The 26,313-nt window shown below is 40.5% G+C and overlaps 1 protein-coding gene and 1 long non-coding RNA gene across 3 annotated transcripts; one reads left to right on the forward strand and one right to left on the reverse strand.

Moving 5' to 3' along the window:
* HAO1 (hydroxyacid oxidase 1) lies at positions 1-26,313 on the forward strand. 2 transcript variants are annotated; one of them, XM_032443261.1, is made up of 10 exons: positions 1-197; positions 377-457; positions 1,015-1,188; positions 7,762-7,913; positions 16,737-16,992; positions 19,793-19,968; positions 20,981-21,072; positions 23,443-23,601; positions 23,857-23,926; positions 24,531-26,313. In XM_032443261.1, exons 3-10 carry the CDS (start codon positions 1,136-1,138, stop codon positions 24,599-24,601), a joined length of 1,029 nt encoding a protein of 342 aa, XP_032299152.1. In that variant the 5' UTR covers positions 1-197; positions 377-457; positions 1,015-1,135; the 3' UTR covers positions 24,602-26,313. The 2 variants fall into 2 exon arrangements, with proteins under 2 accessions (XP_032299152.1, XP_015712576.1); XM_015857090.2 differs by lacking the exons at positions 1-197; positions 377-457; positions 1,015-1,188 and adding an exon at positions 1,198-1,363.
* LOC107310956 lies at positions 14,590-16,777 on the reverse strand. Its single transcript, XR_001553807.1, has 3 exons — positions 16,692-16,777; positions 16,489-16,555; positions 14,590-14,762 (listed from the first exon to the last, which is right to left on the reverse strand). It is a non-coding gene; the product is annotated as an uncharacterized LOC107310956 (long non-coding RNA).

A 26,313-nucleotide genomic window follows, 5' to 3' on the forward strand; every position in this document is an offset into this window, starting at 1 on the left:
GTTCCTAGCTGCTATTTATGAACCAGCAGCAGAGGTGATGGTTGCGGTTTAGCGGAGGTTTATCTATGTTTAACTAGATGCCGTCAGCAAGACTAAAGAATTCTGCTAACATCAAGTCACTTAAAGCCACGTGTTGTTGGAGGAAGTAAGCTGCAGATGTACTTCTGAGGCGCTGCATTTCTTTGTTGTGTTGCACTGTAAGTAACTAATAAGAAACAAATGGCAGCCCCATGCTTTGTTTGCACTGTGTGTGGTGACAAGAGGTGTGTGCTGGGCTGTGCTGACTGCAGTGCACACTGCAAAGTGATGTCGCATCTTATGCTGTGCACTGAAGAGTGTTTGCATTTTAAGAGATTGGTTTGTCTGTTCTTTCCAGAACCTGTTCTCCACCTTAAGAAAAAAGAGATATTAATGACTGAAGAGTGCAAAGCCGCATTATATATACACATGACCAACTGTAAGATTTCCCTGTCAAACAAATGCTGTATACTTGTTGCAAATGAAGTATGTCTGCTTATTTGTTAAATCAAGAATTCTTAATCTGTTACATTTTGGATGAGTATAAGCTCATGTGGTAAGATAACTTTATCTTGAGCTGGTAAGTGTGTCTGACTTCATAATGTTTTAAGAATAACTGCGGCTTTCTGGGCTTTGGAGGTGGAATTACATTAAAAAGCAGCAGTCATTTGCATGAGGATGCAGTAGCCATCCTAGCTGGTTGGCAGCTGTGTCCCTGCAACTTGATTCCCAATCCACAGCTTTTAATGTAAAAAAGCCTGGAGACAGTCTTAACGGTTATAAATGCCAGCCCAGGCCTGGACCTGCTTTCATAAGCCAACTAAAGCAGAATTTTGCTTTTTGGATGTATATGATACCTTTTTTTCTCCATCACCAGGGTATTTTTGATGGAAAATTGGGATGGTACATTCTCTACTTGAGGTCTGAGTCATACGTATCACACCCATATATTTCGTTGATTATTCATTTAATTCATTTATATTTTTTTCATCATAGCCTACTCCAATGTATTCTGCATTTGCTTTGGCCACGTGAAATGAAACATGGTGTTGAAGTCCAGTGTGGCACAAGAAGTTGGCGTATATTTTTTGTGCATAGATAAGAAAGTCAAATCCTGATGAGATCCCACATTAATGATTTACAGACAGAAATGCAGAGTTTAAAAGAGAGGTAAGTTGGAATAAACGTATCCTGTAAGACCTGCAGACATGTCTGGAAAGCCGATTTGTGTTGCTGATTTTGAACATTATGCTAAAACATTTCTCCCCAAATCAGTGTATGATTATTACCGATCTGGAGCAGATGACGAAGAAACATTAGCAGATAATGTAGCAGCATTTTCAAGGTAGGAGGATGGTTTAAGGTGTTTGTGTGTATCTATTTGCTTTGTTAGTAGATGTGGTACAATGTCAGATTTTGTGCTGATAAAACTTAAGTTTTCTGAAACTTCAATAAATTCTAGGAAAAAACCTCATGAAAATCCTTCTCAGAACATCAGTTCCTCCCTTTCTTTGCCCCAGCTAAAATTCTCTATCAGAGCAGTCTCTAAGATTCATTAACATGCTTTTAGCTTTACCGGCATTTTGTTTGTTTTCTTTGGCGAATCAAAATTTTGGGGTGGAATAACTGTGTAATAATTTGATGAAATTGCTGTTGTTTCTGTATTTTAAGTTCTCGTCCAGACAAAGATTTCTTCTTTTATTGTACCTTTTAGGTCTCAAGTCACTTTTGTCTGAACTGTTCCGTTACTTTCGTGGCCTCCCCTACTAAGTGTCTGTGCAGTATTGAGTTGGAGCTATGTGTCCTAGCAGTGCGCTCAGGAGCAAGGTGTGAAGGCCAGTGCTCAGTACTGTGTGCCTGAGCTGTGTTCAGATTTCAGACATGGTCAGCACTTAACCATGACATATTGTAAATGATGGGAACTATTATAAAACTGGTTTTGGCTTGCAGACTGTAGCTCTGTTCCCTCTCATTGTCAAAACCCAAACTCCCCCAGCTCCTTTATTCTGTAAATTTTGGGTTCAATATGAAGTAAAGCAACATTTGGTGGAAGTGTGTCAATACTGATACCAAATTACTTTGTGTTACGCTGGTTCCCCATTCCCTGAATCTGCTTCTCTGCTACCAGAGCATCAGTTCAAGCATGGCTGGATGGAAGGAAGGCAGCCAGAGCTGTTGAAGGTCACCCAATAAAGCAGTGGGAGAGCTGGGGTCAGAGTCCAAAACCCAATCCCTGGCATAAGATATGCTGTCCCCTGCTTTCTGACACTTAACAGCGCTAGCACAGAGCTAGAGCTAGAAACAGCATTGTAACTGAGGTTGTCTGATAGATCATTCTTCCCCTTTGCAAAGGTGAACCCTCCCACCTATTCTAATGGGATGTTGAACTTCAGAATCATTTGAACACATGTTTCCAGGGCCTGGATCTTGATTCTTAAGTGGTCCCCACTTGTAGCTGCTGAGGCACCTCCTGTGGTGGTGGGATTTTCATTTATTAGCCCTTGGGTCTAAAACTATTGGGTGCAACATCTGTGTGTCAGATGGCTTCCTGGCAGCACATCTAGAAATGCAAACCTCATATATGGATTTGTGAGTTTTCTTGTTATGGGACTAAACTTTGGCACAAGCAACTTCAAAACACCTTTATTTTTATTATGATGCTGTTGAGAGGGACAAGAATGTAGGATTGCTATTATGGGGCCAGCCATTGAATCTCAGTCTTTGTGTTTTTGAATACATTACTCATTACCTCCCCATTCCCGAATGCAGCTGATGGGTAAGCATTAAGTAAGATGGACTTTACACCCACAACGATCACAAAGTCAGACAATTTTGTGAAAGAAGTGTGTACATGGAGCATTGCTAGCAACTAACAGAGAGCTCTCATTGATTTCTCCAGTCAAAAGCTTAATCGTGTGCTCTTTCAGTACTTAGGGTTCACCCCGATTAAAGATGTTTGCAATGTCCTTAAATATTTATAAGTGTTTGTATTTAAATAGAAAAGAAAAAGGAATGAAATAGAACCAAGAGTGTGAATTCTGTAGCCCAGGCATTTGTGGTGTGCACTGCAAGGTTATTGAGTTGGCTGGCATATCTAGAAAAATTATCTGTTAAATTTGAGCGCTTAATTTTTTGGCAACGTAATGGTTGCACTTACAATGGAAATAGATTATCATTCTGGAGCGATGTAGCAGATGAACGGTTGCGTGGATAGATAATACAAGTCCTTTGGAATGGCTCATGCGATTTTTGGAACAGTGCAGGTCATATCCATTTGCTGATAAAATCAAATGTCCCGTCCTCTTGACAGCACGGGAGCTTAAAGTGCTTTGAACCCTTAATCAGATACTGCGGTATAAAGTGCCCCCAAAAGACCAAGGCTTAAGATGAGACTGATGATAATTACAGCGACTCTCCTCTTGCTTCCAGTTTATCTGAGATTGATGTTGATGTGAAGAACCAGTGCCTGCATCTCAACATCAGCATTTTTCTGCTAAAGCCAGATCAGTTTTTCTTTCAGTTTTCAAATGAAGTGAAGACGGCAGCTGCATAAATGAGGCATTAAGGCCAGTAACAATTATTTAAGATGTGGGTGGGAGCATACATTTTTCCCTATGGCATCTGACTTTATTCACCCTGCATTTGTTGTGTGTTCCAAAACACCACACGTCCTTCCAACACTGCTCTGTCTGGTGATTAAATTCACTCTCAAGTTGTCAAGAAACCAATGGGCCCGAATAAAGAGTACATTTTGAGACAAGGGTGAGTTGCCTTTGGCTTGATGGTATTCAAGAAATCAATCTGAAATCTCTCAGCATTTTAATGAAAATAAGTGTGCGTGTTTAGGAATACATTTCCAATAATCTGCTGTGACAGGTTCTGCCACTGACTTCCCAGTGGCATTTAAAGAAGATGCATTTTGTTGTCATGTACATGGAACATTGCTTCTTGTTTATCAGTGATAGCATTGATGCATATTGTTAGCAAATGTGTCATTGTGTGGTTGGGTGTTAAGGGCATTAAAATGACTGGGCACGGGCCTTTAAAAAAGTAAAAAGGCTGCAAATCTGACTAGGATCAAACAGGCATGTCAGGTCACTGGGAGAAGAGAACAAATGAATGCTTTTAAAAGCAAGTTGGTTATGTTTCTGCTATGTCTTCCACCTCAGAGTGTCCTGAAAAGAGTTGCCATATGGATGATGAGACTTGAGGAGATAAAATCTTTTCCTTGAGCGAAAGCAACAGTTTATGACTTGGCCGTGTGCAGCAATAGCATGTGCCTGTTATGATGGGAAGTTGGGAAGTAGGAGCTGGAGGAGAGGTTAAAGGCTATCAAAGCAGGTAGGGGCTGTGATGGGGCCTTAGCCTGAGCAGCGTGTCCTTCCCTAAGCATGCTGCTGGTGAAGGGATTTAGTATGAATTTGGAGAAGTTAGAGATGCTGCTTGAAAATGTTGCGTATTGAAAATTTCAGTGGTTGTTCCCAGTAAGGAATGAGTGTGAGAAGCGAGTGCTTCTCTGTCTTGTCCGACTGCAAGGTAATTTACATCCTGGTATTTCTGAACAGGGGAGAAAATGGGGAAAGGCCACAAATACTCCTTCACCTTCATCCTTCTTTCAAAACAGCTTTTAGATGAAGCTGTGTGGATCAGGAGCGCTCCCCAGCTACTGGCTGGGAGGAAAGATACAGTAACTTGCAGTTGCTGATCATAGCGCAGGAGTGTCAGCTTGGCTTGAAGAAGTTGTGGGTGACAAGATGATGATGAATGAAAAGTACACGAGGCCTTAACAAAAATGCTGGAAACACTTTTGCTGAAAGAATAGGAGGAAGCAGCTTTTGTGTGCAGTCTAATGAATCCCTGCACTGATTTCTCGGAAATACTGTGCTTGGTTTTTGCTCACTGTAGTTAATGGAATATCCCCATGGCTTGTCTAGAAAATAGGTCACTCTGGGTGCCTGCTAAACTTGCAGCTGAAAAAATACACATTAAGTAAAATCCAATGCTGCTTCTGTCAAAGACTATAACGCAAAGTTATAATGCAATACAACCTAGTGAGATGCAAGGAGAAAAGCTGTATTGTTTTTGTGTTTGTTTTTTTTAAGGAATCAGAAGAGAAATTTGTTTAAATACCGAGGCTAAGAAATCTGATGCCAAAAAGCTTGTGGACACTTATTTGATGGCACATAAGAGTGAGTGGGAAAGGAGGGTGTTTGCTGCTTCTTACAGCATTGTTATTCTTATCTATTCTGCTGGGGGGAGATGGAAGAATTTGGCTCTTTCTGCTTCTCTGAGCTAGAAGCACTGAAGGAATTTTGCTGCTTCAGGACTGATACTCAAATGTGTGCTTGGAAGTGGCAGTCATTTGCACCAGGTGAAAATTCTGTGCGTCAGGAACAGCTGAGAACTAGGTGACTGCAGAAGAAGGCATTCTGCATCCTTATGCTTCTAAGCTTGCCTGTAAATATGAGCAAGATTGTGAAAGGATTTGTATTTTCATTGTATTTGCTGGGGAAAGATGTCTCAGAGCTGGGAGAAAGCCTTTGGAATGAGGATTAGAAAGAAGGGGGATAAAAGTCATGTTTTCTTTGTCCCACCCTCAGCTCATCTTCCCCTGAAAAATAACAGTCTGACACAATAGTATGAAAACGAGTCCAAGGAGACATACTTACAGTGTGTGTCTTGGCATCAAATATTACAGCTGAGTCCCACAACTACATCCCTTCCAAGCATCATAACCATCTTACTTCTCTCTGGGGAGTGCTTTCTGGAGAACTGGCATGGCCTGGTGCTCCACGGCTTAAGAAATTTGGGTCTCATCCTAACTCCATCCCAGGTTTCTTATGGAAATCTCTCTTCTTCTTCCAATAAAATGGAAATATTTTCTATTTTCCTCTCTCCCCCGACCCCAACCAGTCTGTTTAGTATGCAAGCTCAAGCTGATTGCTACTCACAGAGCATAGTCTAAGGATAATGAAGGCTCTGGTTGCCATCTTCTTGCTAGTGACAGTAGTCGGCTTCCCTCAGGCATTTTAGTGCCGATCAGGTAGTCAGGTTCAGTAGTACTAGTGACTAAGCTTTTAATTATTTTCTTTAATTAAAGCTCGAAGCTCGATAGCCGTGATCTACATTCGCAGTCCTTTCAGAGTTCTCTCTGCATCATTGAGACGTGGAGAGGGTGAGCTTATTGCTGCTTGCACCTTGCACAGAGCACTCCTCTGAGAGCCAGTGCCTGCTGATGCACAGCTTCTTGTGGACTATACTAAAATGCCTTTGTTGCAGTGTTACCTCATGGCCAAGAGAAGGTCTGATGTCATGGCTACCCCACATGAATGCATCCTTACTGAGATGGTTTGGGATACTGAAGTGCTGTCTAGCTGATGCTCTGAGAGGGACTGTTGTCCTGTTGTGCTCTAGTTGGTGGCAGAAGGCACATGTAAATTTTTGTGTCTAAGCATGTGATGGTTCTGCCTAATTGTAATTTCAGGTGGGTGTTTTTTAGGTCTTATTTGGAGTCAGCTTCTGCCTGTAGCTCAGCTGAAGACCCCAGTGGAGATTATGGTCATGGCTCTGGGTTGTTTTTTATGGTGGGTACACTGAAAGCAAAGCGAGGTCTGGAACAGTTGGGTGGGTTCTGAGCCAAGTCATTCAAGGAGTAGATTATAATTTGCTCTCTTGGGAAAGCAATTGTGCTACGCAGTCTTTTTCTGTAACAAATTATAGTGGCTGCATTTGGTCTTTTCCTGGAAGTCTCAATTCCTTGTGGGCTGTCCTTGGGCCTGCAGTTACTTTTCAATGAAGCATGTGTCACACAGCAGCTTGTGACTGCTAAGGGATGGGGCCTCCTGGGGGCTACTGGGTTGCAAAAGGTGCCAGTAGAGATGCTGTGCCGCCGATTTCCTCAACTATCTCATCAGAAAAGAGCTAAGGCATGCTCCTGTCCGTCTGTTTTCTGCAGGAAGAGGCATGGTAAATTGCTTCTGTGTGCTCTCAATGCAGACACCCATAGTATAGGGACAAGGAGGTGTAAGTGCACTGGTCAGGCTGGTTTTATCCAAAAAATCTGTATCCTTTGTCTCCCTGGTCCATTAAGGGAATGGCTGAGGTGCGAGGGGAACTGGTGACTTCTGTTATAGAATCACATAGTCATTAAGGCTGGAAAGGACCTCTAAGATCACCATGTCCAACCATCACCACCATGCCTGCTAACCCATCTCTTTCAGTGCCACATCTCCATGGTTCTTGAACACCTTCAGGGACAGTGACGTCTCCACCTCCCTGGGAGCCTGTTTCATTGCATTATCACTCTTTCTGAGAATAAGTTTTTCCTTGTATCTAACCTGGGTCCTGCACATCCTCTGTAATCTGGTTCTGCCACAGGGCTTTCAGAGAAGCTACGATTCACTGTAAACATTGTTTTGCTGCTGTCTTTTCTTTCAAGTGATACCAGCCAGTGCTTTTCAAAGGATCTCTGTTTCCTTTCACCTTCCATTGTTTTGGGTCTTTTTTTGATCCCTTCTAGCCTGTTTCTTCTTGGCTTTGTGCATTTTACAGCTCCCTTTACATGTCTGGGTCACGCAGTGAAGCTCTGCTCTAGGTCCAACACCCTGCCGCCTGGTGCTTTCTGCTGCTTCGTCCCCTCCAGCTCTCACCATTTTTTCTCCCACTAACAGGAAAATCTGCTCTTGGACATTCTGAGCTATAACCTCAATGATGCAGATATTTTATTCTGTTTCTCTGTGTCAGATGGAAGCTGTACCCCCGGGTGCTCAGGGACGTGTCTGTAATGGACCTGTCAACCTCAGTCTTAGGGCAGAAAATCAGCATGCCGGTCTGCGTTGCGGCGACTGCTATGCAGCGCTTGGCTCACCCTGATGGAGAGACAGCAACCGCTAAAGGTAAATTGTGCAGAGTCCCTGCAGTCCTCTTGTTCCTATCTCTGAATACAAAGTTAAGCCTTGGTGGGAAGGGGGATAGGCAAGTGCATTCTTTTTTTTCTCGGTGTCTTCAATGGAGAAGAAAGATACTCAGGACATCAGAAAAGGAGGTGATCTATCTGCGTCCCAGATTTAAGGCATGTGGTTTTTGCTCATACATCCTCAGTTGTGTTTGCAGTCTGCTAACATGTTGGCATAGTAGCTCTTGATTTTCAGAAGTGAAAAGGGAGGGGGGGGAAAAGTGCTGTCCAGTTTAAGCCCAGTCACCCAACAAATACATGCTGCTATGTGGGGATCTGGGCTTGGGGGAGACAGAGTGCAGTGAGTGCAACATCCCTGTATTGGTGCTCTGGGGCTGTCATGACCATAGGAGTCCTCCTTTCAAACATTGTCTCTAGTAAAGGCCTTCAGATTAAAGAGTGGTGTCATTTTGGAGAACTGGCCAAGACGTTATTGAAATCTTCTGTAATGCAGTTAAATAGATTCCCTAATTGTTTGTAGGGCCAGAAGAGGCTACAGTACTCACCTAATACAACTGCGTAATAACAGCTGTTGATGGGTTATTTTTGCACTGCTTTGGCCTTTGTGGGTAGTCCCTTGGTTTTGTTCTGGGAATTGAGTGGTAGAGAAAAGTCACCAGAAGTAGCAATTAAAACATAAAAATTGTCTGATTTCTGGCTGAAGTCTCCGTCTTGGCAGCTTTGGACGCTTCTTGCTTGGCTGAAGTGTTGCCTGGTGTCAGAAATCTCCCCTTGGTGTCTTCTTTGCCCTCTTTGCACCATGACAGCTGTGCTGCTCTTCTGTAACAAAGTGCATTGCACTGGCCTGTAGGAATCCTAGTTATCATTTGTAATTTAAAAAATGAAAACAACAGCTAGGTGTTTTATATCCATTCTATAAATATAAGTGTATGTGTGTTGCCATGACAAGAAATGCTTCCTGTCACAAAGCCTTTTATGAACCCCAGTGGCCATCCCTGTCTTTGCTTCCAGAAATGCAGAAGCTTTTGCCCATCTCAGAATGACTTTTCTTAATGTTTTTTGTTTGGTTTGGTTTTTTTTTTTAACTTTGTGTTTATCACTTTGTGCACATCCCAGGGAACCAGCCAGGTAAGGGTCCTCTGGGCTAAATTTGACACAAAGATGCTTTCAAAGTGGAGCCTACAGCCTAAAAGGATGTGAGAAATGGGCTATAATAAGATGTGAAACTTTCTCACTCATTTAACTCAAGCTGCAAAATGACTTCCAGAAGAGGTCACGCTGTTTGTATGCAGCAGGCACGGAGTGGCAGGGTGTGCATTTCTATGCTCCAGTGCTAGCAGAATGAAAAAGGTTACAAAACGTATAGTCCTGTGAGCTATTAATTTAACAGCATTTCCACTATCAACACAGCAAATGCCAGCCTGAAGCGAGTCTAATTGTAAACCTTGCAGTGAGCTGGTCTTGATCCTTGTTAACAACCAGCATGGCTGGGATGTGCCCTGAGATGAGCTGCAGCCCTTCTGTGTTGTTGTCCCAGGGCTCCAGCAAACACAGCCCTGTCACGAGGTTTACACTTTGCTCATCAGCAAGGAGCAGTGTGAGCCTTACTTTCTGTCAAAGGTTTCTTTGATTTGTAGCGTGCTTCTCTATTTATTTATTTTTTAAGAGATTTATTAGAAAGTCAGGTTGTATGTACAGGTACACTCCACAAGATGGAGCTCGAGTACCTTGAACTGGTTTGAGAAGCCGTGTTCTGTCAGCTGTTAGTGCTGTCCTGTCCTTTGGCAACGCTCGTAGATTATTTCTGGCCCAGGCTATGCTGAAAGAAAACCCTGAAGCACGGTGCTGTTAAGTGCAAACACATTAATGCTGTGTTAAGAGCGAGATTAGAAATGCACAAAACCCAGGATGTTCCTTAGCAAAACCTCCCACTGGCTTTGTTGCCTGGCCACATCTTAAGTCATAAATCTGTTACTGCATATACAATCAAGTGATCAAATAAGGCAAACTACCAGGGTTGAGTTATGGTTGTGGTAGATAACTTAATTTTGGAATTTCCTGACTCTTTTGCATTTAGTTTCAAACATATGATTATTGCATTTAACATTCTTGGATCTTCAAGCCCATAGAGCTTGGTGCACTGGCAGTGGTTTGAATATGCGGCCAAATAAACGTATCCTTGGAGTTAGTAAAATTTTCATCACTTTCAAAGGAGAATGCAATTAAAATCACACCCTCTGTATTGCATTAGCATTTCTTGTAGAAAAAACTCCTTGGTTTTTGGCTCTTTTAAAGGTGGAGCAGGGCACTCGGTGCCAAGTTTTTGGCTTGACCTTATAAGATGACAGGAGTTAGCTGTAAAGTACATGTTTGGCTTAAAGCTTTCCTTAGAATTGGGACATTTGGGATCAAGGATTTTGCTACATCCAAATTCTCTTTAACTTAGCAGTACTTCAGAAATGAAGTGGCCAGATTGTTGGTTGCTTTAAATTGGTTTTGCTTTAGCTGCACCACAGTTCATGCAAGCCACGGATGTTTGATCATAGCCTTGTGGCTTTTGGAAAGCCCCATGTACTTGTGTGCTTGAATTTTGTCTCAGGTATGTAGGAAGCAACTCATGCAGTGGTGCCTCTGCTGTTGTGATGGCCCTTGAAAAGCATGGTGTGGTCAGAGTCTTGTCCCCTCTTGGTCTGAGTGACTGCAGGAGCAGGCATTGTGAACCTTGACTCGCACTCAGGAGTGTGGCAGCTGCCCTGTGGAGCATCTACAGTGCACGTGTGCATGTGTTCAGGCAGTGTACAGCAGGTGCCACAAACAACAGAGCTGCCTGGTTGGGATTAAACCTCACGAGATGGTCTCAGAATCACATTATTTTCACCTGCAGAACAGGGTGGTGCAGGTAGAAATAACAAACTTTTTCCATGCTTTAAGAGCAACGTTTAGTCCTCCCAGCTATTTCTATTAAGCAACAACATTTTGCTTTGAAATGCTGTACTCTTTCAGTGCCTTCATCCACAGAGAAGGGAATCTATGTCATGATCTTCATTAGATAAAACTCTCTTTCCTTGCAGACCCTTTGCTTCAGGGCTTGTTGGGTTTTTGAGAAGTGCTGCTGCTCAAGTGATGCTCCCACACAAGTAACCAGGCTGGTGGGAAAGAGCACGTATCTGATCTGAAATAGGTCTAAGTCAGGCTGATACCCTTAAACACACCTTCACCAACAATCCTGTTTCCTTAGTAAAGGTTATTTCTTTAGGGGAAAAAAAAAAAAAGTTGAATCATGATATTAAAAGTTCCTGATAAGTCTGAACACAACGTTTGTAAATCACTCTGAAATTTAACTCTGTTCTGTAAGTATGGCCAGAACTTGTATGATTTCAAATTCTAGAGAGTAGATAGTTAACTGAAATATAACAAGACTATGTAGGTATAAATACATAGGCAGCAGTGTGTTTCCTCCTTAGCTTTCCTTGATATGTCTAAATGGACTTGGAGGTCTTCCTTATAGAGAATGCATTCTTGTCCTTTAAAGAATTCCATGGGTCTTGGCAGACATTAATCTATTTTTTTTTCAGGGCTTTCTTTGATTATATCTCCTGGATTTTAGTTACAGTTAATCTGTGTATATGGAAATATTGCAAATAATGGATTTTCTTTTCAGGAGAAACTGAAAAATTGGGTGGAAAATGGTTTTGGATTAATTGAAATGTTTAATTTGATCTAAAAGACAATGTTTTATTGGATTTTCCTACTAGTCAATGCTTTTAACCCTAGCTTACTTTTGAAACAGGAGTGTTAGCTTGGGGGAAAAAAAAAAAAAAAGCATTTCCATTTTGAAAATATCAATGAGTGACATTTTGACTTAAGGTGATTTTTTTTCTTGTCCTTCTCACTCACATTTCAACTCAGTTAACTAAAAATATTTGCCAAATTTGATGAACAATTTTAGCCACCATTAAAGAGCAAAAGGCTTTTCTCTAAGCATCTTTCAGCAGAAATTTTCTAATTTCACACAGTGATTTTCTGCCTGTCCAAAAAATGTTCACTATTCCTTCATGCAAAGACGTTAATTTACCCCCCAGCTTCATACTGTGCTCACAAACCGATGTGATTTCCATGTAGTCTCCAGTTAGTACTCCCTTGAAGTAGAGTAGCACTCATGGTCCTGTAAATGGGACCCACCTTCCTGTATGCCTAAGCTGGGTGCTGCTTAAGATTTTATTTCTTGACAAGAAATAGCAGTTTCTTGACAACTCAATTCATTGTGAACAGGTAAGTCAATTATTATATCAAGACTTCTACTCTGTTGTATACTGATGCTACTTACATAATCCTGGCTTAATTCTTACTGACCAGTTTCCTAGTATCCTGTTGTTTCTACTCAGAAGCAGTACTGCAGTGTCTGACTTCTCTTAGACTTGCTTAAAATCAGACTGACCAGCTTGACTGTTTTCTTGGCCAGATCTTTTGAAAACTTAGAATGTTTTTCAGATCTGATGATTTTATTTACTCTCTGCAATTGCTCTCAAACAGCTTTCTGAGTTACTTTTGACTCAAGGAGGATTTCACCACCACCTGAGATGCATCTGCGCAGCCTACTTTGCCAAATAGAGAATAGGAATATTGACTGAAATGCTTTTTCCAACTCTATTTAGTTACTGTCAGCTCTATCATTTTCACCTAGGCTGGGAGCAATACCTTATTCCTTTGGCTTTAACAGACTTATGAAATGTTTTTCATTTGCTTTAATGCTGCTGGTCATCTGAATTCATGTTCCTTGTGCCCATATGTGACAGTGAGTGAGGGATTTTGCTGTCTGTTGCTCTTTGTGCTCAGCCACAGTGACTACAGTAGGACTTTGGTATATACTATAGCTTGGTATGGCTGGGGGGCTTTCTGGTATATACACAGGCTGTCTGGTGTGATAGACCTTCCAGACTGGCTAGATCCATTTTGGCCCTGCTGCCTCCAGCTTTCCTGCACAGCTGACAAAATGTTGTGTCAACAAACTGCAGGCCCAGCTTGCACAGAAAGTTTTGAAAGGGGTAAGTGAGGTAAGGCTGGGCAGGAGATCTCTCAGCCAAGTGTGTTTCATCAAGAGAGTAATGTTAAGTAATTTAAACAACTCTGTTTCTTAGGAGATGCGGCTCAAAGAACATAGCTACTTCTGAGAAATACCACTGAGACAAAAGGACACCATCTTGATCCCAAATGTGTCCTTTGCCCTCTAATTCAGGGGACAGTGGGTAAAGGGAGAAGTGACAACAGTGGGGCATTTTGACTGCCGTGAGATGCCCCTGAAAGGAACACAAGGGGAATTTGCACAAGAGAAAATGAGCAAAATTTACCATGTTCCTTTTTTAAAGAGAAGTGACTATCTGGCTTGACATGAAAAAAGGCTGGTTTTAAAAAAATAAATAATAATAATCATTTAAAAATATATGGTATTTAAGCTCTGGCAAATGTTGGATGTTGCTGAAAGAGTTTGCCATGAGAATGTGGATCCTGTACTGACTTGTAAGAATAAATAGGAATATTTGCGGTCCCCCAGATCTGAAATGTAGAATATAGTTGTTAAAGGAATGAATTGTTTCTATTTTCTTCAATTGCTGTTAAACATGTGAGAAAGAGGAGTATACTTTTAACTAATCCTGATTTGAGGTAGGAAAAAAAACCTGTCAATACTTGGAGGCTGTGCATCATCTTTTTGAAAGTCTACAGAACAGTCAAAATGAGCTTCAAGGGATCGATGTGATGCACAGGTCAACCTGGGATCTCTAAAACTTCAAGGCTTTTTTTTGTGCAGAGACTTAGAATTTTACCATGAAAATCCAAAATACGCGTGTTGAGCTGCTGCTTTAGCAGGGAGTGGTTAACTTCATAGGTCAGACAAGGGAAGAATTTTGTGATTGTTTTCTGCTTTAGCAACAATTCTCATGTCCTTAAGGCCGTATATGTTGCACGGAGAATAAAAGATTATAGATAAATGGATACTTAAAAACAGATTGAACCATAACATTTACATTTTTTTTCCCTTATCTGATCTGAGGGTTTTGCAATGGTTGGATTAATAACCCTCTCTCTCATTCGTGAACTCACATTTGATGGAGCAACAAGAATGTTGATCCTTCGTTTCTTAGCATCACATAATGGACTTGATTGAGCAAATCATTTTGAATTGGAGTTGTGACATCCCATTCAATATACGTTTTTTGGTTTTTAGAAGAAATTTATTTCTGGGTACCTCTCTGAGAATGAACTGTTTCTAGTAATTTTAAAGGGACTGATCAAAGAATTATGATGTAGAGGGTCTTGGTTCTTTGCTAGGTCCATGCTTGTTCCACCACTCAAATCTTGTTTTCTCCAACACATCCTTCTGTGTACCTCAGAGGGGCTCTTTTGATTAGCTTCTAGTATGAGGCCAGCCTGGGATTTTAATAAGATGAATGGAGTCATTTCTTTTCCTCTGCTGAATAATATTTTGAGTCAATTAATATTTATATTTTATTTCAGCCCAGATTCTTGTTCCTATGTATTGTAGTCAAGCAAGAACAACGGCAGCAGGAATAACTGAAACTGAATTTAAAATTGCAGTGTTTGAAGTGGATGGCTGCAGCGTAATTCATTTCACCTACCTGTAATCTTTTACACACATCTGTTTACCTAAGCCTGCCTTTATTGTATTGTATTTTGTCTTTTGTGATGTATGCTGTTTTTTGGAAGCAGAAGGTAAATATAAGTGGGCAGCACTTTCTGAAGCCTTTAAGATGTCTCTTTAGGCTACTCCTTAAGTCTGTTGGTTCTGCAGTTCTTCGTGGAGTAGCAAAATCTGCAAGACAAAAGAGTAAAGCAATGCTTTACAAGAGTAAAGCATGGCTGTTAGCATTGATTGGGCAGCCTCGTGGCTGTAGGAGGATGTATCCAATTTGACTGGGCAAGTTCTTTGTGAATTTCCGTTCTGAGATTTGTAATTCTTATCTAATAAAATGCTGTCATAAAGACGGCTTCTGAATGCCTCCCACAGGCTGGAGATGAGGTTTTGAAACAGAAGTCTATTTACATTAAAAATATGTGTACTGTAGCAGACCAAGAATAATAAGGCTTTATGTAATATTTGAGTTTTACAGTGTTTTCCTTTACATCAAGTAATACATTACTCCTTGAAGAAGCAATAATATATTCTCAAAAATATAGTTGTATGAGGTTAGCTGGTTTGTCTTTCAGCCCAGGTTGGAAATCAGCCTCATTGAGGTAGCCAGGACAGAATCTTGGGCTGCTTGATCCCATCTGGGATTGTTTGGTGATGTTTAACCTTTGGCTGCCCACTCCTTATGATGGATTTCACCACAATGCTTTTGAAGGAAGTGGGGAGAGGAGAGCCCAACATTCAAATGAACTCTCAACCTTTTGGCCTTAGTGAAGCTTTATGGAGACTACTTAGCTGGTGTATTCTCTTTTAGGAACTGCTGGGTGGAGACTGTAAAGAGAGTGAAGCTTTTTGTGTGGGGTCACATGATGGATGTGGGGTTCCCCTCTTTCAGGTGATGAGGCAGAGTTATCAAAAGAAAGAATGGTGGAGGCTCCCCATCAAGTCTTTCATCAGAATCATAGAATCACGAGGTTGGAAAGGACCTACAAGATCATCTGGTCTAACCGTTCTCCCATTACCATTGCTACCACAAGCCACTAAACAATATCTTGTAGCTCCTCATACGGACAGTCCCCATTGAGCCTGTATATACGTTGATATTAAATGCCAGCCTGTGGATGGCAGTTTTCATAACATCAGCTTTGTATTCCTAAGTTTATCTCCACTTTTGGGAAGATTTGGATCTGAATGGGAATGTTGTTTAATGTTTAGGGGGAACCAACTCATCTTTCAGTTTTTTAGTTGTAGAAAATGCCATTAGCTACTTAATGTGTTCTCCGCTCAGTACTACCACACTCTTATTTAAGCTTACTACCATTTGCACTACACAGACATGTTCAACTTGTACTATTACTTTTACAAGCAAGTAATTCAGGAGTTGTTCTTTTTCTCATGTTATAAAATGGTAAATGAACAACAGAATGATGTTTTAACATAATTCAATTTTGGAAGACAATCTAAAAATACAAGGGGGGGGGGGAATAAAATTCTTTCTGGTGTATATAGGAGAAATGAAATTGTTCCTTTGTAAGCATGACCATCCTTTCAGCTCAGTATTAAGTGAGAGGGGCAATAACTTAAACCTGTTCTTTTGGCTTACATCTGTGGGAAGTTCCTTTGTGGAGAATGAGAAGCCCTTGACCTTGAAGCCAGTAGCTACCTTTTTATAATCACTAAGAGCTGTAAGAAGAGCAACATTAGTTAGATGAGAGATCCTAGGTATAATGGGAATCATAGCCATGTGATAAGGTTGCCTGTTGGATTGTGTTCCTTTTCTCTTTTATGCTCTGAAATGATCTGTAGGGATAAAAGCAGGCACTTGCTCAGAGAAGTGGTGGGAGAGACCTTCAGTAAAAACGTGCTTAGTGCAAGTGAATGTTCTGGAAGTGGAAAAAGTTACACTTACCAAAGCAACAAGTGCTTGAGGGAGTGTATGTGGCAACGATGAGGAAGACTGAGGTACATCAATTGGCCTATAAACACAGAAAATAAACCAGATAATAAACTCTCACAGCAGCCCACTGTCAGAAGCTATGAACGTAATATTTACTAAAGGGCTGAAAACACATGAAAATTGAAGAAAGGCAGTGTGAAATTACATGCACCTACACTTGTGTTTTGGATGGTCTTGAATGTGACCTTGTGTTCCTCCAGCATGCCAGGCAATGGGGACAGGAATGATGCTGAGCTCCTGGGCCACCTCCTCCATTGAAGAAGTTGCTGAAGCAGCTCCTGGTGGCCTTCGCTGGCTGCAGCTTTATGTATACAAGGACCGAGAAGTCACCAAGTCCCTGGTGAAGCGTGCAGAGAGGGCGGGTTACAAAGGAATCTTTGTGACTGTGGACACACCATTCCTCGGTAGGCGTATTGATGATGTGCGCAACAAGTTCCAGCTTCCCCCCCACCTCAGGTAGGTGCCTCTGGGGGGGGATGTAGGGTGAGCATACTGCACTGCAACCTGTCTTCCAGATGACAGACACCACACTGGGTGTTATTACTGGGTACTGAACTTGTGTACTTCGCTGTGGCTTGGGGGCAGAAGTAAGCTGTCTTAGATGTTTTGCCCTTCCCCTGATCTTTACCCACAGGGATTTAACCTTAACATCCCCAGCCACAAGCTCAGTAACATCAAAGCACTCTCTAACATAGAGAGCCACACCGCCACCCCTCCTTCCTTGCCTATCCTTCCTGAAGAGTTTATAGCCATCCATTGCACAGCACTCCTGCCATGGGAACGGTCCCATCATGGCAGTTAGGTCATAGTTTGCCTGATGCACAATGGCTTCCAGCTCTTCTTGTTTGTTGCCCATGCTGTGTGCATTGGTGTAGATGCACTTCAGCTGAGCCCCTCATCTCACCCCTAATCCCATTACCTTTCCCCCAGGCTCGTGTCCTTCGAGTGTCTCTCACAACTTCAATATGCTGGATACATACCATACCTACATGAAATATAGCAAGAAATACAAAATATATTTCTAAAATGTAGCGAGAAATAGGAAGCCAAACCTTAAGTTTCTTCATTTTCATAATTTTCATTAAAAAGGTAAACCATGGGACTGAACCACCTCGGGGTGTCAGGTGCCCTGCCCCATATGCCAGTACTTGTAGCAAATGAATGAAATGGTGAAGATATGCGGAGTTGAGGGTGTTCTGTCAATGGTTTCTGCATAAAAGGACCATCTTGTGAGGGAAAGCACCAGAATACAAAGAATCCTTGACAAACCTGGTATTAAAAAGTAATACACTGGTATGCATACGTTCCATATATTAGTCCTGCTATAGATATGTTACTAACAAAGCATTTTTGATTCACATTGTCATTTCTCCCCAGGAGAATTGCTTTAAATTGCTTTTTTATTTTTATTTTTTAGATTTATTTATTTTTATTTTTATTTTAGGAACGGTGTCATTTTAAGACCCGGGGTTATACAGTTTCTGGATGAGAGTCAAATAACACAAAAATATTTGAGAGAAGCAGTAGTGCATTTCTGAAACACTTTGACCCCACTTGACCTAACAGTAACAAGGTTTTGTTTGAGTGAACCATATGGAATAATATAAAGTTGGAGTGATCTTTTAAGGTTCAAATTCCTTCAGATTTCAGAATGACACTCAGTGTTTTGTTGCAGAGTCAGTGGTGAAGCTGGGTAGTGTGGGGCTCTCCGCTCAGTTACTTGATAACTTTTTCTTGGCTTCAGATTTTCAACAAAGTTTCAAAGCAACAACAAGGTGCCATTGTGCTCCAAAACGTATGTAAGGCAACATTCATTCAAGTGTTGACCTGCATTTCGCAGTCCAAGAAAAACAACGGTTATTTATATAATCTTATCCATGGTTCTGTTTTTCTCTGGGTACCCCACCCTCCACAAACCAACAGCTGAAAAGCTGGATCTTGCTGAGAGCCTGCTCCTTTCTCATTTTCTTCTTTGCTTGGAGCTGAACAGAAAAACCAAGTGAAATGTTGCTTGTTACAGGCATGAAATCAGCAGCGAAACTAGCCAGTCTCTGTGCAAAAATACTGTGTGTTCCCAAAATGTGGAGTATGAGCATAAAATAGCACAACATGAATGGATGCACAATTTCCGAAGTACAGAGTGATCAACACAGTGTAGGACATTGGTGTCCTGGATCGTGCTGGTGTCACCCATGCCAATCTGGGGCTTGAGAGCACTTGGGTTGCTTCTGTTTCTAATATAAATGCAGCCTCAGTTTTTCTGTATGCCCTCATTTCTCCCTTTGTATACTGAACTCTAATTCAGGGGCTGGTGTTTGCCACTCAGTTCCGAGAACTTGTGAGATTGATTTGGTTATAATAAACAAATAATAGTGACTGTTTTCATACAAACATTTTCCTGTATGTTTTGTAGACAAATGTACCAAAAAGATGAGCTGTACACAAGAACTATTGCCTGGATGTTGGTCTTGTCAGTAAGATGAAAATTCTGGTTTCTTTGCAAGAGTTCATGCAGACCCATCTCATTAATAGAGCTTTAAAAAGATTTCCCTCTCTTCCTCTCCCATCTTAGATAGTCCCCTATTTACTACAATAAATTAACTCCCTACATGAAAAACAAAAGCAAGGGAAATATGTGCTGCAAGAAAGCCAAGGGCATTTTTGCTATAGATAGTGGATAGTAGAGGTGCACCTTTTGACTTCAGTTGGATGTGAATTATGTTATGAACGACTGATATTTCTTCAGCACACACATCCTCTGCTCCTCAAGGGTATGAATGGCCCACAGCATCTGCTGTGTTTATCCTCACAGTGCTCCTGAAAATGTGGTTGTTCCTATTTTATGATGGTAAACAGGCAAAAGGAGTGACCAGATGTTCTGCCCAAAGTCACAGAGGATGTCTGTGGCAGGGTGAATAGTTGAACCCAAACCCTAAGTTTCTCCTTTGGCTTTTTCCTTTTGGCTGTAGATTTGATGCTGAACCTTTAGATTTTGGACTTTATTTCCTTTGAAAGCATTAGGAGGGTTGCCTTGGGCCCGAGAAAGTTGCAACAGAGTTATCAAATATTTCTCAAGGAGGAGGTTTTGATTTAAAAGGGTTCAGAAATAAAATACTGGGTAGGCTTTTTTGCTTCTGCCCTGTATAATACAACGCATGTTCAGCGCGGATGTGTTGAATGCTGATAATAGGAGCTGATACTTAATGGCTCCAATAAATATTTCACAGGCTATGTTATATGCTTTTTGTCTTTTTAGATTAAAAAATTTTTCAAGCAACAACTTGGCCTTCTCATCAGGGAAAGACTTTGGGGAAAACAGTGGACTGGCTGTCTATGTAGCCAAGGAAATTGATGCAAGTATCAACTGGGAGGACATCAGGTGGCTTCGGGGGCTGACATCACTGCCCATTGTTGCAAAAGGAATCGTAAGAGGTGTGTGGCTATACTGCTTTCCATAGAGAGGGCAAGGCATCTCTTTCTTCAGAGGGAATGGGGGGGGGGGGGGGGGAAGTGCTTGTGCTGCTGAGTTTTCTGTAGAATTTCACTACATTTCAATGGCAAGCATCTGTTTTACTTACATGAAATATGATGGGTTGTACATTCATTTTCGTATGCTGTGTTAAGCAGGGAAGATTTTTAGATTTCAAAATAAAGGAAAAAGTCATCTTCCTTGTGCATGATTAGCATGTGGAAGATCTCAGACATCACCAAATGTACATTTGTTTTGGTTAGGTTCAGTGCAGTGTGAACTGGTGAGGGTGATTATTGTGTTGCCTCTGTATCTGAGCTTTTCCTTATGGAAGGCAGTCTGAATCAGACAAGCTATTCTTCCAGCAGAAAATGAACAATATAATATATATTATATATATTATATGTGTGTGTGTATGTGTATATATATATATATATATATATATATATATATGGGAAAAAAAAAAGGAGGGGGGGTTGTATTTTGACAGTCAAAGGTGCAGTTCAAGGTTTGTGGTTTATCAGGCCTGGATGTACTTTCAGTTCAGTAGGCAGGGGTTCGTGTCCTGTAGTCTGTATGCTTTGCATAGCAAAGTGTTTTCATTAACTTTGGTTTATTACTACAACCTTATTGTTAACTGGCATTGAGGAGGAAAAAATCAGCAAAAGAATTTAGCATGGTGTTGCAGGATGGTGGCGGGGGGAAGGTTAGCCATGCAAGTTGCTGTTAGTCCAAGGTGAAAAAATGTTCTGTTCCAACACTTCAAGTGACGTTCCTAGTCTTATTGCTTCAAGATAGAACTGTTGATCTGGGTTAAGATGAGTCTTTGGAAGGATGAAGCCATAAGTGGCTTCCCAGTAGCTTGCAGTGATTGTTTTCTATTATTTTATTTTTTCTTAACCGATGTCATAATTTCCCTCATCATGATCTTCAGATCCTACTTCTGGAAAGAAATTCTTTTTAATGTATTTTCAGCTGATGATGCTAAAGAAGCTGTAAAGCTTGGATTGGATGGTATACTGGTGTCAAATCATGGAGCACGTCAGCTTGATGGAGTTCCTGCAACTGTAAGTAGTGGTGCCAATAAATACCAAGCTTCTGCCTTTGGCTTCCTGCTTCCTTCCACTGCATACATGGTAGCTAGAGGGAAAACCTGTAAATACATGTTGTGTGCCTAATCCATGAGAAGCAATCTCTTTTACTGCAGTTGTTTTCACTTTTAATATTCTCCAGAGACTTCTGAAAAATTTGAGTTACATAGTAACTAAAGGCAGAAGGAAATTCTCCCTTTTTCTCCTTTTAAACCTTTTCAGTTTTGGAAAAGGTTCAGAGTGATTAAATTAGAATTTTTTCCTTTTCCTTGTCATGCTGCCCTGTGCCTTTCCAAAGGTGGAAAGGGATTTGAGAAGTTCTCAACTGGTGGGGAAAAAAAGAAAAGAAGGAAAGGCAAATGAAAAAGTACGTGTTCAGACTGAAGTAAAGCCCCCCAGACTCAAGTCATCACTCATCCTTCATTTGGAATAATAGAAGTGTACAAGGAAAAGGAATGAATGGGAGGAGAATCAAAGCCCAGTTGTGACTGTTTCAATATCCTTAATACACTGTTGTTGAAAAACCTCTGGTTTTCCATGAGAATTGTCTGGACTGGGAAGGAGGCAGGTAAGCCCTTTTCCACTGCAGGATGTTTTGCATATGCAAAGATTTAGCAACTCATCTCAATCTGCAGTCAGCTCAGCAGGCCCACTGCTGTGTCAGCCCTTCTGCTCTCTAATTCTTTCCTCAGGGACAACTGAGGGTTTCCCCAGTCAATTCCACTCACTTGCTAATTTGAAAAATGAGAACCCCAAAACTAGCAATTATTATTTTCTACTGAATTAGAACTGAAATTAAACCTGTGAACTACTTTTTTGAGTTATTTTTCTTTGTGGCGCCACTGTATAGAGAGGACAACACTGTCAAAGCCAGCGTGTTCACTGAATTTCATCTTACAGACAAAACTGTATTTCAAAATGCAGTTTCCATGAGAATATCTGTATTGAATCATGTAAAGCATTTCTGGTTTTGAAGCATAATTTCATGGCTTTTCAGAACATGAGCTGAACTCAAGCTGGTTAATATTTCTAGTGTCTAGTTACACATTAAGGAAATCTATGTTTTAATTATGGCTTGCATCATACCTTAGTTATTATGGCACTTTAATGTTGATACAGCTTGTCAGGATGTAGAAAGTAGTCTCTGTATATGGAAATAGATCCAAAATATGTTTGGCAAGAGAGCAAAACCAAAGGGAAGGGAAAAAATCACAGCCAGTGCCAAACTTGAAGAAAATTTTAATCCAAATCTAAAAACAAAGTGTGCTTTCAAGTTTTTTCCCCAATCTCCCAGTCACTTTTTATCCATTAGAGAGGAAATGAATTGCATCCGTGTTTGAAAGACTTGAATTGGTGTGCCTTTTGTTTCACTACCACACACTCCTTAGTACTTGGCTTCTAGTCTTGTGTCTTTCCTGATATTCATGAATAGGAACTGTATGCATGTTGTAGGAACAGTTGCTATGCAATTAATGCCTGAGCTTTGAATTCAGGAGGCTCATCTCTTCTTGAGACTTCTTGCATGGTGTTGACATTTCAGCTAATTCCCTAGTTACTCTCCTGTACCTTGGGAACATCAAATGTCCACTTGTCTTTGCTCTTACCACTTGTGCAGGGAGTAAGTGGAAGTCAGTGAGAGCAGTATATGCGTTCAGAAGAAGAAAATGTCTTTCTCCTTGTTGAAAACTCAGAGAATGCTCAATTTTTCTTAGATAAATAAGTTCCCCGTGCAACTGTTCCTGAGCTTAAGATGTGTTTTCGAATGAAAAAAAATGTTCTTTTATTTTTCTGTCAACTCTGAGAGCAAGTTCCTCATGACAGATCTCTTACTCAGTATCTTCAGATACAATGCCTACCTTTGTGCTCCTTAATGCTAGCCAGTCCTTTTTATTAATGAATGGTGAATTTAAGCAAGAAAGTGAAGATGGCTGTTCAAGAAGTCAGTGATTGAGTTTCATTCCCAAACTACTGAACACTGACTGTTAGGGGAATAATATCAAGGAATAGGGTCTCCTCTGTGCCTGCTATTTCTTATATTCTTCCTAATAGCTTGTACAGGCTCGTATTAGATGCACATCATGAGATTAGATGGACATTTTATGTGACCCTGCTGATTCTCATTTTATTTAAGTGGCTGTCCAAATAAATTTGACCTGTGTATATATATCTGCTAACATGCCAAGTCACTTCAGTTTTTGAACACAAAGCTGTATTTATGCACACAATTAGGCAAGTAATTGCTTGCATAGCTTTTTTTTTTTTTTTTTTTTTAGCTTGAATCCTGTACATTCATTCAGAAAAATAAATAAGGTTACAGAAACTGTATTTCTGATTTCACTCTTCTAGATTGATATGTTGCCTGAAATTGTTGAAGCTGTGGAGGGGAAGGTGGAGGTATTCCTAGATGGTGGCATAAGAAAAGGCACAGACATACTCAAAGCATTAGCTCTGGGTGCCAAAGCTGTATTCATCGGCAGGCCTCTCATCTGGGGCTTGGCTTATGACGTAAGTAAAAGAAAAAAATCTGAAAAATATGTTCTTAAATGCATATATTAACTTTTTATGCTTTGTACATTCACATGTAAGCGTGAGAGAGTGAATCTCTTACGTGAGTGTGTATCCAGATCATATAATAATCTAAAATTTGCTATCAAATACTTAGGAGTCAGAGTTGTCCATGAAACTTTCTTGTTATGGATTTGTAGCTTGCCTATAGATACAAGTATACGTAACAATGCACATTGCATTCTAATTGCTTAGGGTGAAGAAGGAGCAAAAGAAGTTCTCCGGATGCTACAGGAAGAATTTCAACTGGCAATGGCACTGACAGGTGAGACATCAGTGTTGCCTCTTAGTAACAACCACCTCTGCCTCACATTTTGTCATAGCTCTTATTTACTGTAGTAATCTGTAGAAAGAGGACAAATATTTGCATTATAAACAGGTTAAGCTACAGAGAGATGAAAATAGAAACTGATGTTAACCCCAACTCTTATATAGGATATCTATATATGTAGACAGAAAGAGTAAGTAAAAGATGAAAAAAGATATTAGGCAAGAAGAGCTATAAATCTATAGAAGAGTGAAGGCAAATCCTCAGTCACTAATGGATGGATTACATCTGACTGAGTACAGCTTTCTATGGAAAAGAAAATAAAGCAGCTTAGTATGGGGTAGGCAGCTGGAAATTTTGACTGATATAAGGAAAAAGTCTTTTACACTGAAGGTGATGTGGCACTGGAACAGGTTGTTCAGAGATGTGGAAGCTCCATCCCTGGTAGCATTCAAGGCCAGGCTGGATGGTGCTCTTAGCAACCAATGGAGCTGTGCATGTCCCTGTTTGTTGCAAGCCAGTTGGACTAGATTACATTTAAAGGTCCCTTCCAACTCTGAAGATTCTATAATTCTATGATTCTTTGTAACTTGTTCTGTAGGATGCCGGACTGTAAAAGAGATTGGCAAGACACTGATACGAAGACATGGAGTACAGCTTTCCAAGATTTAGTTCTGAAGATGATCCCCTCTCCTGTTGCCTGTTGAACAGAAAGTATGCTAGATACAAAGCATCGCTATTTGCTCTTTGGGCCTCATGCTGCAATCCTGACTGAGGAGTGTTCTGTGAGCAACCGCTTGTTGAAGAAGTTAATTGCTTCAAGTTTTATAGCCTATTCTGCTAAGCACTTATGGAAAGCTGCTATGCTGTTAGTTGTGATTACAGATGAGTCTTTATACAAGACCAACACAGAAACTTGAAGGTGTTTTGCAATAAATGCTGATATTAGCTTGCAACCTGTAAGTAAATTTAGTGCTAAAATGAAACCATAAAAGAAAATGTTCTGATGGCAAACAGCCATCAAAATGTAGAAATTTAAAATGTAAAAGCACTTTTCTCACTGGTTAGAGAAACTACACTGTAGATCAGAAATTAAATCTTGCCTTCTTATGAATATAATTTCTTCTCCCTAATAATGATGTGCTATTCCTTTCTAAGTACATGAACTTATATCATGTAGGCTGTAGAGGCTCAGATTTCTAAAGAACTGAACTACAAAGTGAAGTTGGAGAAGTGATTCAAAGCCCTTCGCAGTCACAATTGTGCTTATGATCAGGCACACATCAGATCTTCGGCTTGTGCAAATCCGGGTAGTTCTATTGCCTTCACCAAACCGTGCTGACTATACCCAGCTGGATCCCTAAGTCATGTTTTTAAACTGGACTCAGTTGTTTACAGTTTTTTTAGATTACTGGATAAATCTGCAGCATCCTGCATCAGTATTGCAGAAAGGTTTTGAAAATCTTGTTCTGGAATTTTTTTTAAAGCCACCATTACACTGTTCCACTGTCACTGATATCACTGTACCATTTGTTTCCCATCAAGTGTCAGGAGAACTTGTGCATTCTAATTCTCCCTTTTTGCTCTACTTGAAATACGCCGTATTGAGTTTTAGAGGCAGTTTTGTCATAAATGATGGAATAGTACAATATGAACTAAAGCAGGGGCTGGAACTCAAAACGGGGAGAAAACCCAAAAGGCCACATGCTTGCCCTTCAGTTGTAAAATCTGTACTCTTATTTACTGTGGATTGTAGTGTGTTGTGTGAGGGTTGCATAGCAACAAAATAAAGTTTATCTGTGTAAGGAAATATGAATGTTTCTCAGAGCATAGAGAAGCATAATTTCTGCTGTTTACTGCACTTATCATATCTGTTGCAATGTGGACTGTGTCAGATGTCAATTACAGACTAACTTCAGGAAGACTGTTTATTTTAGATAATATAAATGTTACTTAAAAGATAGGGGATAATATCTTATGTTTACATGCTTAAGATCCATTTCTAAAGTTTAGAAGATGCAGTTTCCTGTCTTAGCCCCAACAAAATTGAAGGAAATTTCTGTAACTCTGTGGTCCAGGATAAATTCTGCTGGTGAAGAAACTGATTTTGTTATTTGTACATAATTAACTATTTCTAGTTGCTTTGGGCAAATGGGTTTATATTTGTTCTTTCCTCATCATCTGAGAACTGCCTGTCTTCCATTTCAACCCTAGTAAGAATATACGTGCATTGAAAAACAAAAACAGAGTCTAATACTGAAAGGCTGTGGGACAAAGTTGACAGAAATGAAATTAGTTCCTGTTTAAAAGTGTATATATTTCACAGTCAAGAGTATTTTACTAGATTTGGAGACAACCAAATACAGTCACTTCTTGAAATGTTA

This window comes from Coturnix japonica, chromosome 3, assembly GCF_001577835.2.
Source record: "Coturnix japonica isolate 7356 chromosome 3, Coturnix japonica 2.1, whole genome shotgun sequence".
Classification (NCBI taxonomy): domain Eukaryota; kingdom Metazoa; phylum Chordata; class Aves; order Galliformes; family Phasianidae; genus Coturnix; species Coturnix japonica.